General features: G+C 44.5%; 1 protein-coding gene across 2 annotated transcripts; it reads right to left on the reverse strand.

Moving 5' to 3' along the window:
• On the reverse strand, positions 7403-18737 carry C1S (complement C1s). 2 transcript variants are annotated; one of them, XM_005680922.3, is made up of 12 exons: positions 18520-18737; positions 17495-17620; positions 17047-17254; positions 16706-16883; positions 14798-14923; positions 14181-14380; positions 13835-13988; positions 13038-13153; positions 12558-12636; positions 11732-11860; positions 10819-10893; positions 7403-8638 (listed from the first exon to the last, which is right to left on the reverse strand). In XM_005680922.3, the coding sequence occupies exons 2-12, from the start codon at positions 17533-17535 to the stop codon at positions 7839-7841; spliced, it is 2106 nt and encodes a 701-aa protein (XP_005680979.1). In that variant the 5' UTR covers positions 17536-17620; positions 18520-18737; the 3' UTR covers positions 7403-7838. The 2 variants fall into 2 exon arrangements, with proteins under 2 accessions (XP_005680979.1, XP_013819707.1); XM_013964253.2 differs by having other exon boundaries at positions 17495-17649; positions 18520-18736.

Raw genomic sequence — 19663 nt, forward strand, 5'->3', positions numbered from 1 at the left:
TTCAGTTCTAACTGTTGCTTCCTGACCTGCATACAGATTTCTCAAGAGGCAGGTTAGGTGGTCTGGTATTCCCATCTCTTTAAGAATTTTCCACAGTTTATTGTGATCCACACAGTCAAAGGCTTTGGCATAGTCAATAAAGCAGAAATAGATGTTTTTCTGGAACCCTCTTGCTTTTTCCATGATCCAGCGGATGTTGGCAATTTGACCTCTGGTTCCTCTGCCTTTTCTAAATCCAGCTTGAACATCAGGAAGTTCTCAGCTCACGTATTGCTGAAGCCTGGCTTGTAGAATTTTGAGCATTACTTTACTAGCATGTGAGATGAGATGAGCGCAATTGTGGGGTAGTTTGAGCATTCTTTGGCATTGCCTTTCTTTGGAATTGGAATGAAAACTGACCTTTTCCAGTCCTGTGGACACTGCTGAGTTTTCCAAATTTGCTGGCATATTGAGTGCAGCACTTTCACAGCATCATCTTTCAGGATTTGAAATAGCTCAATTGGAATTCCATCACCTCCACTAGCTTTGTTCATAGTGATGCTTCCTAAGGCCCACTTGACTTCACATTCCAGGATGTCTGGCTCTAGATGAGTGATCATACCATCGTGATTATCTGGGTCGTGAAGATGTTTTTTGTACAGTTCTGTGTATTCTTGCCACCACCATATCTATTCACACTGAAGGATAAAAGATGATAATGAGAACAGCATAAGATGCCAAAGCAAGTAGCCAAGTTCAAGAAAAGGAGACTGGAAAGGGTCAGGACCATCTAAGACACACTGAGACAATTTCATAAATTTCCGGGGGAAAATTCTACATTAAATTATGTCACAAGTATTAATACATACACACACACACATGCCCAAGCAGTTATAAAGTTCACCTAGGTCGAAACTGTGCTCAATCGGTCTGTCGTATCCAACACTTTGCAACTCTTTAGACTGTAGCTGTGCAGGCGCTCCTGTTGTTCATTCAGGCAAGAATAATGGAGTGGGTTGCCATTTCCTCTGCCAGGGGATCTTCCCAACCCAGGGGTTGAATCTGCGTCTCCTGCGTCTCCCACACTGCAGGCAGATATTTCACCTATGAGCCATTGGGGAAGCCCAGGTCCACCTTAGTTAATTAATTTTTCCAAAATCTCAATCAGAATACCTCTGTCCAGCCTCTTGGGTTCAGCCCTTTTCCATTCTCACCACTTCTGCTTGGCTCCATGTAAAGACCAGATTCTCTTTCTTTGCTTCCAGTGATCCCAGAATTGTATTTCTTTTATCCTGAGTTTGTCTCCACTGTTTACTTAGGTACTTTTTTTGCTTTTATCCCTGGCTCCTGTGAATTTTTATTCTAACCAACCTCTTTTTTTTCCATTGGAAACCTTAGGTTCTTCTTGTTTCCTGTGCAAGAGAGATGAGGAAAACATTTTCATTTTACCCATGAGTAGAGAGTACCTAGACAAACCTGAGCATACTGTGCCAAAAATATATCAAAGTCTGTCCCAAGCAGAGAAGACAAAGGAGAATGCTAAACATAAAGGAAGACAGATTGCAAACAGCCTATTTGGAGGTCAGACAGAATACAGCGGTTAAAATTAGGATTAGCGCCTTGCTGAGCTGTTGTTGGTATTCTATGTCATTTGTATTCCTTTGTAGTACAAGAGGCTTTTCAAACAGAAGCTGCACCCCCAAGAAAGAAGACCACTAGGCAACAAAAGCAAAAATAAACAAGTGGGACTACATCAAACTAAAAAGCTTCTGCTCAGGAAGGAAACCGTCTTCAAAATGAAAAGGCAACCAACATGATGGGAGAAAATAATCTGAAACTGCTTCTCTGATGATCGGTCAATATCCAACATACACAAGGAACTCCTATGACTCAATAGCCAAAAAAAAAAGGAAATAACCCAATTCAAAAATGAGCAAAGGACCTGAGCAGACGTTCCCCAAGGAAGCTGTATGACAGTGGCCAATGGGTACGTGAAAAAAATGCTCAGCATCGCTAATAATTAAGGAGATACAAATCGAAGCCACAGTGAGGGAACTTCCTGGTGGTCCAGTGGTTAACACTCTGCGCTTTCACTGCCAAGGGCGTAGGTTCAATCCCTGGTCAGAGAACTAAGATCCCACAAGCCTCGCGGCACATCCAAAAGAAAAATGCATACACAGACAAAATGAAATATCACTTCATATCTGTTAGGATGGCTATTATCAAAAACACAAGAGATATCAAATACTGACAAGGATATGGAGAAAAGGGAATCTTCGTACATTGTTTTTGAGAATGTAAATTGATACAGCTGCTATTAAAACAGTATGAAGGTTTCTCAAGAAATCAAAAATAGATCTACTGTGGGATCCATCAATTCCACTTCTGGGTGTTTTTCCAAAAGAAATGAGATGCTTATCCCAAAAAGACATCTGTATCTCCATATTCATTGCAGCATTATTCGCAATAGCCAAGACTTGGAAATAACCTAAGTGTCAATCAACAGATGGATGGATCAAGAAAAAATAGTGTGTGAATGTATGTGTGTGTGTGTGTATACACAATATATATAATATTCTTCAGCCTTAAAAAAAAGAGGAGGGGGGAAATCCTGTCATTTGCAACAATATGGGTGAAACTGGAGGAGGTTACCTTAAGTGAAATAAGCCAGAGAAAGGCAATACTGCATGATATCACGTATGTGTCAAATCTTTTTGAAAAAGTTAAACTCATAGGAAGAGAACGTAAAAAAGTTGTTACCCTGGGTTGAGGCATAGGGGAAATAGAGAGTGATCAATACAAGGGTATAAATTATAGTTATAAGATAAATAAGGTCTGAGGATATAATGTGTAACATGGTGACTATAATTGACAACAATATATTGCATCACTGAAATTTGCCAAGAGAGTAGAACTTCAATGTTCCCACAAAAAAAAAAATTAAGGAGAAATACGTGAGTTGAGGGCTTCCCTGGTGGCTCAGACAGTAAAGAACACGCCAGTGCAGGAGATGCAAGAGATGCAGGTTTGATCCCTGGGTCAGGAAGATCCCCTGGAGAAGGGAATGGCAGCCCACTCCAGTATTCTCGCCTGGAAAATCCCATGGACAGAGGGGCCTGGTGGGCTATAGTCCATGAGGTCACAAAGAAATGGACACAACTGCGTGAGTAATACACACACACACGTGAGGTGAGAGGTGTGTGAATTAACTGGATAGAAGATATCCTTTCACAATACATATGCAGGTCAGATCATCACATTGTACACTTTAATTATCTTACAATTCATTTGTGAGCTACACCTGAAAATAGCTGAAAAGAAGTTTTCTCATATTTTTAAATCTAAAAAAGAAAAAGGATGCATATTCAAAAAGTTTAAAAGTCACATTTTCACAGATTTTTTTCTGATAGAAATCAAAGTAAAGGCAATTTATAGAATCCCAAAATCCCACCAGATCCTTCTGGTCCAATTTCAACCAGGGTCTTTCCCAGAGAGTCCTCTTGGCCTCTGGTTGACATCTTTTTTCCCAGGCGTGAGGCGCGGATCCACCAGTCCTTTTTCTTTTTTTCTGACCAAAGAAAAGTGACAGTTCACCTACTTTTTGAAAAGTTGTCTTTCCTTGAGTTTCAGATGAAGCACACACGTTCTCAAGTGACTTGCAAGGCTGTATGACTGATTTAAACCACAGTGAACAATTTTCCAGCCCTTCTAGGCCTTGGCAAGGAGCCCTTCCCAGCTCTAAAGTTTCTCTGATGATGACTCACTTAGAACCCTTCCCTGCCACTCACCAGGGAAATTGTCTGATAATACAGCTAATGATGAGAAAAACAACCCATCTTGTTGTCTCAGGCAGCAGCAACAAGCAAATCTTCACCAATATCTCTGCCAATCAGTGACAACAGAACCCAGATAGACTGAAGACTCTCACTGGTAGAGATAGACTTCTTTTCTCTGTTATTTGTCAGATTCCAGGTTAATTTTTTTTCTATTCCTCCAGTTATTAAAAAGAAGGAAAATGTCTACATCACAAGCATATTTCTTAATCTTAATATTTTTGCGATTCTTTTTTTTTTTCCTAGAAGATTCTCCCTTCTCCTGTCCAAAGCACTGTAGTCCAGGGTTCACAGTCAACTCCATGGCACATGGAATGACAGGTGGTGGTCAGGAGGGAAAGGTAGTTGGCAGGTATACAGTTAAGGAGTAACATAAATGGCTTTATGCTCCATGCTTACTTGGATAAGATCCTTCCAGAAGCTTCCTATCATAAATCCCCTTTGGTTCTTCAGACCTTTCGATTAACGTTCTATTTACTTCACCATGTTTTAATACAGTCTAAGGTCAGCTGTGGAATTTGGCCCTTTTGGTCTGTGGGAGATCAAAGTCCTTTCTTGACAGGCCACATATACACCCCCTTTGGCTTCTGATAAAAAAATTTAAAAAAATGGATTCCTGAAAGCCACGTGTCACATCAAACAGACCAGAGTCCCCTTGAACTCTTAATCTCAGGCCATGGCTTTTGTAAGATACCTCATCTGGGGCAATGGCCACCCCAAGATAGCTCTCCTGTCCTCAGTTTAAAAAGTACTAATCTCTGGGTAGAAAAGCTTATGGTTACTGAAGAGGGGAAGGGGTGGGAGGAATAAATGAGGAGTTTGGGATTAGCAGATTCCAAACATTTATATACAGGGTAGATATAAAAAACAAGGTCCCACTATATAGCACAGGGAACTATATTCAATATCCTATAATAAACTGTACTGGAAAACAGTATTGTGGAAAAGTTGGCTTAAAACTCAACATTCAGAAAATTAAGATAATGGCATCTGGTCCCATCACTTCATGACAAACAGATAGGGAAACAATGGAAACAGTCAGACTTTATTTTGGGGGGGGGGGCTCCAAAATCACTGCAGATGGTGACTGCAACCATGAAATTAAAAGACACTTGCTCCTTGGAAGAAAAGTTATGACCAACTTAGACAGCATATTAAAAAGCAGAGACACTACTTTGCCAATAAAAGTCCGTCTAGTCAAAGCTATGGTGTTTCCAGTGGTCATGTATGGATATGAGTTCAGTTCAGTTCAGTTCTGTCGCTCAGCGCTGTCTGACTCTTTGTGACCCATGGACTGCAGCATGCCAGGCCTCCCTGTCCATCACCAACTACTGGAGTTTACTCAAATTCATGCCCATTGAGTTAGTGAGACCATCCAACCATCTCATCCTCTGTCATCCCCTTCTCCTCCCACATTCAGTCTTTCCCAGATTCAGGGTCTTTTCAAATGAGTCAGCTCTTCCCATCAGGTTGCCAAAGTATTGAACTTTCAGCTTCAACATCAGTCCTTTCAATGAATATTCAGGACTGATTTCCTTTAGGATGGACTGGTTGGGTCTACTTGCAGTCCAAGGGACTCTCAAGAGTCTTCTCCAACACCACAGTTCAAAAGCATCAATTCTTTGGCGCTCAGCTTTCTTCACAGTCCAACTCTTACATCCATACATGACCACTGGAAAAACCATAGCCTTGACTAGACGGACCTTTGTTGGCAAAGTAATGTCTCTGCTGTTTAATATGCTATCTAGTTTGGTCATAGCTTTTCTTCCAAGGAGCAAGAATCTTTTAATTTCATGGCTGCAATCACCATCTGCAGTAATTTTCAAGCCCCAAAAAATAAAGTCAGCCACTGTTTCCACTGTTTCCCCATCTGCCATAGTGATGAGACTGGATGCCATGATCTTGGTTTTCTGAATGCTGAGCTTTAAGCCAGCTTTTTCACTCTCCTCTTTCACCTACATCAAAAGACTCTTTAGTTCTTCTTCACTTTCTACCATAACAATGGTGTTATCTGCATATCTGAGGTTATTGGTATTTCTCCCGGCAATCTTAATTCCAGTTTGTGCCTCATCCAGCCCAGTGTTTCTCATGATGTGCTCTGCATATAAGTTAAATAAGCAGGGTGACAATATACAGCCTTGACGTACTCTTTTTCCTATTTGGAACCAGTCTGTTGTTACACGTCCAGTTCTAAATGTTGGATATGAGAGTTGGACTATAAAGAAAACTGAGTGCTGAAGAATTGATGCTTTTGAACTGTGATGTTGGAGAAGACTCTTGAGAGTCTCTTGGACTGCAAGGAGATCCAACCAGTCCATCCTAAAGGGAATCAATCCTGAATATTCACTGGAAGGACTGATGCTGAAGCTGAAACTCCAATACTTTGGCCACCTGAACTGACTCATTTGAAAAGACTCTGATGCTGGGAAAGATTGAAGGTGGGAGGAGAAGGGGACAACAGAGAATAAGATTGTTGGATGGCATCACCAACTCAATGGACATGAGTTTGAGCAAGCTCCAGGAGTTGGTGATGGACAGGGAAGCCTGGCGTGCTGCAGTCCATGGGATCGCAAAGAGTCGGACACAACTGAGCGATTGAACTGAACTGAACTGAACTGATATATGTGTGTGTGCTCAGTCACTTCAGTCGTGTCTGACTCTTAGTGATCCCATGGACTGTAGCCTGCCAGGCTCCTCTGTCCTTGGGATTCTGCAAGCAAGAATACTGGAGTGGGTTGCCCTGCCCTCCTCCAGGGGATCTTCCTGACCCAGGGATGGAACCCACATCTTCTGCAGCTCCTGCATTGCAGGCATATTCCTTATTGCTGAGCCATCAGGGAAGTATATATATATATATATGTATATATATATATATACTTTTATATATATACTTTTATATATATTTAGAACATTGTAAATCAACTGTACTTCAATCAAAAGAAAATACTAGTCTCTATTGTCCAGTCCTTCTTCACCACTGATCATTTTGTGGAAAATGAGGAGTTATTTGTTTGCTTGCTTGCTTGTTTTTCTGTTTCCTTGGAAAAGACTAGAAAGGAGACTTTGGGTCCCTCCTCACCAGAATAAACTGTAACATCTCAGTGCAGCACTCAATCCAGAGAAGACATTGCTGCCTAACTGACAAATTAACCAAAACCACCAGGGAAGCAGATGAGAGCATGCAGAATTTATTTTGTTTTTCTTTTTCATTAGGTCATAATTTTGTATTAAACAAATGCTCACAAAAGGAAAACTCACTTTCAGGAGACACACTGAAGTAATTTTTGCCTTGAAGTTTTAGACTCTAAGATCTTAAACAGCCAATTCTAACTGCTGTATGTGGACTTCTGACTGAGGTTCAGGTATGTTTGATGAGTTTCTAAAGCAGAACATGGTACCTCGCATTGACGTTATGCTAATCCATGCTCAGTTACTCTCCATTGGCAGAGAGGAAAGAAGCTGATTCCCTGTTTTCATGATATTTAAATATGAGCTATCAGGGCCCTGAGTTTCCAGGACACAACAGCCCATTAAACTCCCTTTCTATGGCGCTGAGGTCTTGATGTGGAATGAGACAAGCCAGCCAGCACTGGGTTATAAAAATGCTTTATTACAAGTAGATAGCAGAAATGAAATAGTCAACTTCAAACAGGTAAAGGGGAAACAAAAAAAATCAAGAGACTGCCCCACAGCAAATTTCAGAGTCAGAACTGGAACAGGAGTAGGTCATCCAGAAAGAGGACCCCCCGTGAATAGAGAAAGAAATGGGTCCCCTTGCACACTGAAGTCCACAGGATGGACTCGGGGGAGAGGACCCCACGTAGTTAGTCCAACTATACTGAAAGACCAGCACAACCACAGGAGCAGAACCCTACCTCCAACCAGGTATCCCGGCAACCAAGTCCTAGCAATAGCTCAGTCTCACTCCCCTGTCCTCTCAGTCATGGTGAAATAATGGGACTATTGCGAGGAACAGGAAATCCAGAGGGGTCACGGCCCTTAGAGAGGCTGGTGGGACCTGTACAGTTAGTCTACACTGGGGGCACTATATTCCTGCATTGTCTTCCTTATCCAGTCAACGTAGTTCTTGACTCGCGTGTACATCCCGTAGGTCCCACACTGGGGGCCCCAGGACACCAAACCAGCAACATAGAATTTGGGGCTGTTTTCCTTAGGGTCCTGTACAGCAAAGGCCCCACCACTGTCTCCCTCACAGCTATCAACACCTTTGTCATTACCAGCACAGATCATGTTCTCAGTGAAAACAAAAGAACTGATATCTATTTCAGGATTGACCCCCTTCACCTTCTGGCATTTGGATAAGGGAGCAACGGGTAGCTTTGCCCCTCTGAGCTTAAGAACGTGACTTCTGGCATTTGTTCGACCCCAGCCTGAGATCAGCCCCAGGACGTTTTCCGGGGGGTCGTATTCCGAGGAGGTGCCTGGTAGGCAGATAGGGGAGACCTTGGGTCCCATTTTCACTGGGTCTGTCAGCCGCACCAGCGCAATGTCATTGTCAAAATTCTTTCGTGTTATCGAAGAATCCAGGACCTCCCATCCTGGATGGATAAACACTCTCTCGGCAGTGAGCATCTGAGCATTTGACAATTGTGAGGTGACCACTGAGGAGGACCCAACATACATCACTGGGATATCGTTTCCCTCCACGACATGGGCAGCAGTCAGCACCCAGTATTCATCAATGAGAGCCCCACCAGCCCGTGGGTTCGAGAAGAAGACTTGCCAGGGGAAATTTTCAATCTTCGCAATGGAGCCTCCAAATATTCTTTGTGTTGATATAAAAGGCTCGCTGGGGGTGCCACAGACTAGAAAGAAAAAAGAACAAGGTGGGTAGTCGCTGGCCCCCAGCAATCCTCCAGCCACTCAAACACCTGCTGGGCTTCGTTATTCTCAGCACAACACAGCCAACGTTATACAGGAAATCCCCTACACCAACCTTCAAGTTGTAAACTTTCAAAGATGTGAACATGCGCTTGCACATCCAATCACATAAGTAAGTTCAGCTGTCTGGGGGACAATGTGTCCTGTAGCTGTGCATTTGTGAATTTACTGTACAGTGGTATAAAGTACAGTAGTATAGCATCTCTACTTCAAGCCCAGGATGTCTGGAAGCCAGTGTAAAAACAGCAGTGATATGGCTGGTACTGTTAAGAAGCTCCAGCTGTTGAACAATACTACTGTACTTTTCAACACTTTTCAAAGTGTTTTCTTGGGATTTCTCAGGTGGCCCAGGGGCTAAGGCACTGTGCACTCAAACCAAGAAGCCTGGGTTCCATCCCTGGGTTCCATCTGGAGAACTAGATCCCACATGCTGCAACTAAGACACAGCAAAGCCGAATAAGTAAATAAAGATTTTTTGAAGAAAATGTTTTCTTTATTTTTTGTATTGTTTTGTATTTTATATGTATTATTTGTGTGAAAGTATTAGAAACCCTTTGTGTGAAAAGTATTATAAACCATTATTATACTATAAGGTGTTATAGTACAGTACAGTTGTGTTAGTTGGGTACCTAAACTTATGTTGTTGGACTTATGAACATGCTCTTAGAACAGAACTCATTCATATGTAGGGGACTTACTGTATTTGGTCAACCAACTCAGTGCCCGACTTATCTGAACTCACCTAAGGATCAAATATCCCACATTGCCAGTGCCAAGAGCAGGGGGAGGAGACTGGTTAAACAGAGCCCATGTATAAAGTACTGAACCTAAATGAGCCTCACACTATGGACAGCTTAACTCACAGTCCTACAGGAGGCACGTGTCACCCCAGTCTCGATACATCTGGTCAGGGACCCAACCAGGAGCCCGTGCTGGGAGTCTCTGTTCTCACACATGTAGTGGGAAGGCAAGCCTTCTGTCTGCCTCTGATGCCTAGGTTCAACACTTATCACCTTCACTCAAGTCCTAACTGAAGCCAAGTCCCTCCTAGTAACTGGATGTAGGGCAAAGAGAGGGTTCTCTTTTCCCATCTTTCATCTCATCCTCCAATGACCCAGGTGAGGTTGCTTTGCCATTACCCAATGCAACTAAAACTGAATTGTATTTCAGATCAAGTTGGCTTACCTAAATCCCACACTAGTCAGCCCGAATAGACTCTGAGTTGAGCATAACAGACAGATGTAGGTTTAAAGCCTATCCCATCTCTTCCTGAACTGTGAACTCGTAATGAATTCACTCAACTGTAAAGCAGGACCAATAACACCTTGTCCAGAGGGTTATTGCAAAGACTTGATTGAATGAGATAATAAATTCAATTAGTTAGCTGAGTCCCTAGCTCTCAATTACAATGTTGTTACTACGAGCATCATTATTATATTCCTGGCTTTGTCTGGGAGTCTTCTTCCACTCAACTCTAATTTCTATAATGATGGTCTGAGTGTTAGTTGCTTAGTCATGTCCAACTCTTTCTGACCCCATGGACTAGCTCACCAGACTCCTCAGTCCATGGAATTCTTCAAGAAAGAATACTGAAGTAGGTTGCATTTTCCTACTCAAGAGGATCTTCCCAACCCAGGGATCGAACCCAAATTGCAGGTAGATTCTTTACCATCTAAGCCGCCAGGAGAAGCCGTCTAATCTCTGTATAACCCCTTATTTCTTTCATTCTTCTGTATCTTTTTGCCAGATAGGCTTTTAATACAATAACTAGGATATGCAACTAATCTTGTTTCTAAGTGTTGGTTGCTCACTATCAATTTTCAGACCCTGTTTTTAGCAATCCTAGATCCTCTTCCCGCACCAACATTACCAAATCTAACCACCCCAGACTCTGACACCAACTGTCACTGGTTGACTTTTCTCTGTAGAGTCAGTCACTCCCTGGCAGATCCATGCCCAGATTTGTCTCCACCTCACTGAGCTAGGCTCTGGCAGGCCCAGACCATCAAGTCCCTTCCCAAGAGGATTACAACTCCTTTTAGAAGGTGAGCCCTATGTGCACACCTGAGGACACGCTCTCTCTCCAAGTCCAAGCCCTGATTACCTGCAATGCATTTCGGCAGCTCTGTGCCCAGCACCTTGTTCACCCAGCTCCCATTGCCACTGCAGTGATACACCTCTGAAACAGCACAGAAAGAGGGAACACACTCACCATCACATCTTCTCACTTATCTTCTGCCTTCCATTCAGAGCCTCATCGCCTCTGGGATTTTAGGAGGCAATGGGATCAAACCTACCATAAAATAATCTTGAGAACATCCTCCAAACAATCCCTTTGACCCCAAACAATCCCTTTGGCCCCAAACAATCCACTTGCCCAGGGATTAGAAGGAACATTCTCCAAAGCAGAAGGAAGAGGATTAAGGTGGAGGCTGGGAAAATGCTTCAAGTAGGAAATTAAATTGAAAGCAATGAACTGGGACATATCATGAGCCATCCAGCCCTTCATCCAGCACCACCACGGTCTTTCTATCAAGAAAGTCAGTTGTGGGACTTCTCTGGTGGTCCAGCGGTTAAGACTCTGTGCTCCCAATGCAGGGGGCACTGGTTTGAACCCTGATTGGGAACTAAGATTCTGCATGCCACATGGTGTGGGGGAAAAAAAAAAAAGTCATCATAGAATAGAGACTTGAAGCTGGAAGCATTATTCCTGTGGGCTCTACATTACATAGTTGATCAAAAGCTGGATGATCACATGAAAATGGATATTTTAGGGGGGGTTCCTGAAGCTGAGCTAGGTGACCTCTATGATACTCTACAGATGATCCTGAACAACCCATGCCCCCAACCCCATCCTGTGTGAAAATTGTATCTTTAGACTAAACAAAGAGGATGAACAAAGCCCAGCCCATCTCCCTCATTCTCTCCAAACTCTCTCCAACCCACAAAGATTGTAGTATTCACCCTCCAACACTCTCACTCTTTCTTTCTCTTTTCTTTAGACAAAGGAACCTTACCGCTCCCTTCATATTCCAGGCTGTAGTATGGCACCTCACAAGAGTAGCGAGTGATGGAACCAAATAGAGTACTTTCTGGATCCTCGACTCGACCATGCCGAATGGGTTCAGGAGCGCCACAGTCCACGGCTACAGGAGGAAGGCCGGAGAGAGACGATCAGGATAGACACTTCCTCCCAGAAAGAGTCTCTGGGCCAGTCCATCTCCCCAGCTGTGTTCCTCACTCCTTCCCTGCCTCCCCCATCCATAAGCACATCTGGGGTGAATCCCCCACATCAGCCTCTCTGTGGCCATGCTCATCTCTCCAGCCCACTGAGTCCTGACACTCAGATGGCCCCTTGAAAGTGGAAAGAACGAACCTGGTTCCCAGTGGTTGGTGAGGCCTCTGTAGAAATGGACCCATAGAATGCTATTAACTCTACGAATCTCATAGACTCTCTCTTTGTAAGAAACCTGCTAGCTTGGCCGGCCTGGGGTCAGATCAGGACTAGGATTCTACGACTGACTTCCCTTCGAAACCCAATCCACTGTCTCACAAGCCTAAGAAGAAACCATGTATTTGTATCTCAGTGCCTTAATCTTTCCATTTCCTTTATTCTTAAGGGAAAGAAGGTTTATTCAGGAAGATACACAGTCCATAGACAGACTGTGGGCTATCTCAGAAGGTGAAAGGCACCAGGGTTGTGAGTTTTCATAAGACTGAGTAATTTCATAGGCTAATGAGTAGAATTATTCCAACTATTTTGGGGAATGAGTGGGGATTTCCAAGAATTGGGCCACTGCCCTCTTTTTGACAAAAGTAGTCCCGTTTTAAAGAGATGCATACGTTGACACCGCAACTTGGAATTACTCCACTTTCCATTGCTTTGACAAGTTGAGTAGAAAGATGGGGAACCAACACTTCCCTGGAAAATAATAAACCTCAATATTAGTTTATAAAAGAGATACAGGGAATCAAAAGCCAAAAATGGAATTGATCTCTGGGCTTGGATCAGTGAGAAGTCTTTACCACAAGAAGCCTGGGGACATCTTAGTAGAATGACCCAAAGTATCCAGGAGTTGGAGCTAAAAGAACTTTGTCCCAGCATACCAGTCCCCTTCCCCAGGAAAACTGAAGCCAAAAGGAGAGTGTGAAAATGTCCAAGGATCTTCATGGCTGAGAAGACAACTAGAGATCCTGAGGGGTTCTCTTGATGGAGAAGGTGCTAGACCTCACTCAAACAAAAACATTCGGTAACTGATCAGATGATTCCAGTGTACTCATCCTGACCTAGGGATGAGAGAGGAGCCCCTGACAGTGCTTTACCTGTACAACTTCAAACCCATCCACACAGGTTATCTTCACCACATCTCTGAACACATATTTTGCTCTCTCAGGCTCCCAGAAGGAATTGGCAGTGAGTTCTTTAGGACAAGGGATTGCTTGAAAAGGATAGGAAAAGAAATTAACCAAACCATTGGAGAATCATTATTACATATAATCATTCTCACATTTGTTGGGTTTCCCTGGTGGTTCAGTGGTAAAGAATCCACCTGCCAATGCAGGAGATGCATGTTTGATCCCTGGGTCGGGAAGATCCCCAGAGAAGGAAATCTCAACCCACTCCAGTATTCTTGCCTGGGAAATCCCATGGACAGAGAAGCCTGGACGACTGCAATCCATGGGGTCACAAAAGAGTCAGACACAGCTCACCAACTAAATAACAACATATTTTCTACAGTTGTTGACTCATCCTCGGAGGTGGTTAAAATAATATGGCAGGGAATTCCCTGGTGATCCTGTGCTTAGGAATCAGCGTTCTCACTGCTGAGGGCACAGGGTTGATCCCTAGTCAAGGAACTAAAATCTCGCCAGTCTGACAGTGAAGTAAAATGGAATAATGACATTACTAACTAACCACCCCCAGGGCATCTGCATTTGAAAATCCAGTTGAAGGATTTCTAAAAATTGAGGGTTTCTCACAACCACTGACAGGTTTACATGGTGCTGAGGAGCTGCTGTGTTCTCAGGATATCCATCCGTACAACAATCTACTGTTTTGATTTTACCTTGGGCAAGGACTCTGGTCCCACCAACCAAAGGACAGCTTCCAGGTTACTCACGATCTCCATGGTAACGAAATTTCCATCCCTTTCTTTGTTCTGATCCATCAGTTTGGAAGATGATATTCAGAGCACTGCTCTGGGTTTCAATTGTGAGTGGCCCAGGAAAGCCATTCCCACAGTAAGGACCAAAATGCTGATCTCCTGTCACAAACTGAAGAGAACCAAAATGGGGAAATCAGAAGAGAGAAAGAACTAAAAGAAAAAGGTAACACGGAAGGGATAAAAGTAAAATAAAATAAGAAGGAGAGAAAGAAAGAAAGAAGGGACAGAAAGCTAGATAATGTGTCTTCAGGGAGAACTCTCTCTGAGTGAGTTGGAAGAAAACTGATCACCCATCACGCACAAGTAAGCTGTCAGGACAGTGGCCCTCGGAGTCAGCTGGCTCCACATCAAAGTCTTCTCTCCTCATAGTCACCACCACTCGGAACCCCTCCTCCAGCTGGATCTGATAGTCACACCTTGAGCTCTCTGGGTATGGACTGGGGTAATTAGGACTTTCAACCTCCCCAGTCATTGTGGTGAATACACTCCCACTGCAATTGACTAAGGAAGAAAAAGAGAAAAGGAGAATCAAATACAGGGTCAGGCCAAGGAGTCCCAGCTCTTTCTATGATCCTTCTCATGAACTGAAGCCCATGTGCCACAATTACACACCAGCGCATAACAGCAGAGATACCTAATATGTATTGGGTTTCCATCGCATCGCTTGTGTGGAGCTTTTCTTGTTTATGAAGAGGCCCAAGTTGACACCTATCTCTCTTCTCCAATTAATTAACTTGACCCTATAGGCTTATCTTCCTCCACTCTTGTGGCTCCCTTTCTGTTTATGAGTAACTAAAAACTGATGCCAAGCCAAGGCCGTGGCTAATCAAAATCGAAAAGGGTAGACAGACACCTGACTGAAGGCTCCAGCCAACCCAAATCCCAGGGAACATTCGCCTCTCTTGATGCCAAGCTCACCTCCACAGTTCTTCCTGTCTTCATGGAGGAAGTATTCTGGAGGGCAGGAGCAGAAGTAACCACCAATGAAGTTATTGCAGAAGTGGCTGCAAGGAGCGTCTGCAAAGGCTGTGCACTCGTTTACATCTACAAAGAGCAGAGAAAGACGGTGATCAAGGACAAAGACCTAGAAGGAAGAATGAAGTTAAGCCCAAAACTGCAAGTGTAAGAAAAGTAGAAAGGGTCTGTTGCTTAGAGACATTCAGTGAATCACATTTCAGGATACTACTACTCTATACTGTGTTGAGTCACTTCAGTCATGTCCAACTCTTTGTGACCCTATGGACTGTAGCCCGCCAGGCTCCTCTGTCCACGGGATACTCCAGGCAAGAACACTGGAGTGGGTTGCCATGCACTCCTCCACTTATTCTATGTTGCTGCTGTTGCTGCTAAGTCACTTCAGTCGTCTCTGACTCTGTGTGACCCCACAAACGGCAGCCCACCAGGCTCCCCCGTCCCTGGGATTCTCCAGGCAAGAACACTGGAGTGGGTTGCCATTTCCTTCTCCAATGCATGAAAGTGAAGTCGCTCAGTCGTGTCCAACCCTCAGCGACCCTGTGGACTGCAGCCTACCAGGCTTCTCCGTCCATGGGATTTTCCAGGCAGGAGTACTGGAGTGGAGTGCTGTTGCCTTCTCCGTATTCTATGTTACTCTCCTGAAATATGATTCTAGAATTGTGCTCTCCCATTGTGCATCTATAGTGGGAGCTGTCAACACCAAAGACCCTTGACCTTTTTCATAAACAGAGCATTTCCGCTCCAGGGACAGCACTCTGCAAGCTTAGCATAATACGTCTTCTGTAAGGAGGAACAACTAATACATGTATTACCTTACATGATGCTGGCACTTCTGTCAAACCTAAACAAGGCTTTGGCTTTATGAGATGTTCTAACATCATGATACCCTGAAGATAGTTATGGACGCACATAGACTGTGAAAGTTTGTTTGCTATATGTTAAATGGGTTTGAATATCACACATTCCTTGTGTGAGCCTTGGCAAGTTATTTAACTTCCTCAATCTTTACTTTTCCTACCTTTAAGGAGAGATAATAACACCTACTTTCAGAAGTGAGGTAGGACTTCGCTAGAGGTCCAGTGGTTAAGAATTTGCCTGACAATGCAGGGGACACAGGTTCGATCACTAGTCCGGGAAGATTCCACGTGCCTCAGGGCAACTAAGCTCTTGCACTATAACTGCTGAATCCACACGCCACCACTGCTGAAGCCCACATGGCCTAGAGCTCATGCTCTGCAACAAGAGAAGCCAAAGCTACAGCGAAGAGAAGCCCATGCACTCTAACTAGAGAGTAGCACCCGAGAGAGCAAGGAGAGACAGCCTGTGTGCAGCAGCGACAAGCGCAACCATAAGTAAATAAATATAATTTGAGTGAGTGCTAAGACACTTCTGTCCAAATCTTTGCAACATTATGGACTGTAGCCCACCAGGCTCCCCTGTCCACAGCATTCTCCAGGCAAGAATACTGGAGGGGGTTGCCATTCCCTTCTCCAGGGGGGTCTTCTCAAACCAGGGATTGAACCCGTGACTCTGCGTCTCCTGCATTGACACGTGGGTTCTTTACCATGAGTGCCACTTGTGAAGCCCTTCAAATTATATAATTTAGGTAAAGATTTAATTAATATAAGTAAAGTTCTTAACACAATACCCAGCTCATAGTGGTTCTCAATAAATTACTGGGGTGTCTTTTAACACGTTTGACTTTCACAAAAGCAATTCATGGAGTGATCCAAGCCAAGTCAATACTTCATAAGAGTTACAAATGGAATCCTCACTCCCTGCATTGCTCAATGTTTGTCCTGCTCCCAGTCTCATGGCTGGATCAATGAGGCACAGAGAGGTGAGCCTTACCCTCGGCGACATAGTACGCAGCAAACCCAGTGAAACGTTCCTCGTTGGAGAAGTCCGACCGGAAGATCACCTGGAGTTTATTGTATGGGATGTGGAACTCTTTCACCACTGGGGAGTTGGAATTCTTGCTGGTCCTCCGTCCACAGAGTTTCCCTTCTTCATGGCCTCCCGACATTATCTAAGAGAAGAGTCAAAAGAACCCAGGAAAGGGTAATATTTTGGTATGGAGGGCAGAGAGATAGACCACTTCCCACCTTAGGACCATGTGACCCAGCTCACTGTGTGCTCACGCTCTCAGTCCACCACCCCAGCCCCGTCCTCCCGCGCCCATCACAGTGTACCTGTACTGAGTCATAGGAGCAGTTCTCGGACAACTCTATGTCCAGGTGGGTGAAGTAAAGGTGGATCCCGTACCCTTCAGGGACTTCTATGTCCCAAGACTTCTCGACCTCATTGGGGTACGCCTGAGGGTAGTTGGGGGATAGAACCTCCCCATACATAGTAGGCTCGGCATAAACCCAGGCCACAAGGGAAAACAGGACAATGCACCTAAAAAATAATAATAATAAAAGCAATTGGAGAGGTGGGTGACCCAGGTATGAGTGGACTAGGGCAAGGAGAAGGGAGGGGAGAGGCGAAGGGCACCAGCACATGAAACAGAATCTTGGGCTGGAATGAAGCAGAAAGGCCGAGGGCAAAGCCAACCCAGGCTTAGGATCTGAGCTGCTCTCCCAAGAGGATGAAGGGAATGCGTTCCATGTACATCTCTCTAGACCTGGGATCACTCACCACATTTCTGGCAATTTGTTCATCCCTGGTGAGCAGCTCATCTCTTGGTCCTGGCTCTCTGCACCTCTGACTTTGGAGCTAAAGGGGTGGCAGGCCTGGCAGTATTTGTCTAACAAACACAGGCACCTGTTTCAGTGGTAAGGGGTCAGTGTCACCTTGGGAAGAATAACACAGAGGTTAAACAGAGCTGTGTCGTTAAGCAACAATGTATGACACCCATCCTCTCACCCTGGCTCTCATTCTAGACTGAAACTAAACCTTATCCTTCTCCCATGGCTTCTCAGGACCTTCTCCCAGTTTTCTTCCAAAATCATGAGACTTTTTCCAAGTGCTTTGCTTCCTCTGTTCTCCTTCTTCACCCCCAACCTCCACCCTGCCCCCGCTCTATCAGCCTCTCTTCTCCCCTCACAGAACAGTATCCTCGTCTCCACTTGGGGTTTCAGGAGTTTGTCTGCATCATGACCATCCACCAGGACAGGTCTCCCTCCTCTTTTGACAAGGAGCCCCCTTATCACTTCAAACCAACTCTCTTGCCTGTGTATTATTGCATGTATTTCTCTTAATGCTCCCAAAGACCACTGATGGAGAAATGGATTTGTTTCCCTAGGGGAAGGCAGTGACCTTGGGAGAAGTGGTCTCAGAGTTGTGTTGGGGGGAGAAGAAAAGGGGCAGCTGAATGAACATAAAAGGAGACAAAAGCCATTTCTTCAATTTCCTACCTTAATTTTCCAGATCTTTTTTCCTTTTCCTTTTTTCCTTTACTAAAAAGATAAGACATCTCCTCATAGTTCCTAGGAAAGTGTTGCCAAATATGCTTCTAACCCTGAACACTGTTTAGGGGGCAGGGGGCGGTGACATGGGGGTGAATGGGGTCAACCTAAGAGAAATAGGTGGTCTGTAGTCTCCCTCCTTTGGATTCTGCTCATCTCAGCCCTCCATCTCTGCCTGAAACTTCCCTCTGTAAAGTTTTCTGCCTTCCTTTTTCCTTCCATCAAAGCTCTGCTCTTCAAGTTTAAGAATTTTACCTTCAGAAGCTGATGGGAACAAGTAGGTCAGTCCCGTCCCTCTTGCCAGTGGGCAGGCCGGGCAACCCTGCCCGCTCCCAGGAAGAGCGGCTCCGAGCTGGGCGCTCCCTCTGCAGGAACCTCCGCTGGCCTCCCTGGATCTGGTTCTCTGGTTCCTTCCCGGTGATCCTCACCCCAGGGTGCATGTCTGAAATTCCCTGATCCAAACAAAGAGGGGGCTGGGAGACCATGGCTTAGGGAAAGTGAAGCTCAGCTTTGGTCTTGGAGCTCCCTCTGCTTTTGAAACAAGAACTGCATCCTTTTTCCAGCCTGACACTCCTCTGTCCCGGGCTGCAGGCTCGAAAAGAGGGATTGGGGAATTTCACTGATTGCCTAACACTCTTTTTTAGCCAAAGGGAGTGTTGAGTTTTCGGGGAAGTCAGGTGATTTGTGGGAAAAGGAGGGGATTAATCCTGTAAGGAAAAGCAAAACACAGGAAGTCCAGCCCTCCAACTGCATATGAAACACAAATTAAAAGAGAAAGGAGTTATCAGAAATGCCACTTAGGGACTTGCCTGGTGGTTCAGTGGCTAAGACTCCCTGCTACCAATGCAGGAGGCCCAAGGTTCAATCCCTGGTAAGGGAACTATAACCCACATGCCACAACTAAGAGTTTGCATGCCACAGCTAAAAGACCCTGCATGGCCGAACTAAGACCAGGTGCAGCCAAATAAATAATAAATAAATAACTTTTAAAGAAAGAACAGTACACAGAGTGCATAAATATTTACAAAAAAGAAAGAAATGCAGGTCATCTCTGCCTCTGAGGCAAATGTAATGGTTGGATACTGACTTACACTTAAACCCAAGCTGATGTGTTATTGTTCAGCGGCTAAGTCACATCTGACTGTGACCCTATGGACTGCAGCAGGCCAGGCTCCCCTGTCCTTCACCATCTCCCAGAGTTTGTTCAAACTCATGTCCATTGAGTCAATGAGGCCATCCAACCATCTCATCCTCTGTCGCCACGTGAGATAATACTTTTTCCTCTTCTTAAAATCCCTCCATGTGTCCACGTATCTAAATTATATCCAGCCATCAGGGATTTCCCTCGTGGTCCAGTGGTTAAGAATTCAGCTGCCAAAAGAGGGGACATGGGTTGGAT

This window comes from Capra hircus, chromosome 5 (genome assembly GCF_001704415.2).
Source record: "Capra hircus breed San Clemente chromosome 5, ASM170441v1, whole genome shotgun sequence".
NCBI lineage: Eukaryota > Metazoa > Chordata > Mammalia > Artiodactyla > Bovidae > Capra > Capra hircus.

What these genes read in the sequence shown, in the direction of transcription:
- C1S (XM_005680922.3), bottom strand. Translation starts at nt 17,535, where the DNA reads ATGAGCTGCTCACCAGGGATGAACAAATTGCCAGAAATGTG. An exon ending in ATTTCGTTACCATGGAGATC is followed by an intron (nt 13,154 to 13,834) that starts GTGAGTAACCTG and finishes ATCCTTTTCAAG; the next exon opens with CAATCCCTTGTCCTAAAGAA. An exon ending in GCTGCCGAAATGCATTGCAG is followed by an intron (nt 8,639 to 10,818) that starts GTAATCAGGGCT and finishes TTTTCTTTCTAG; the next exon opens with TCTGTGGCACCCCCAGCGAG.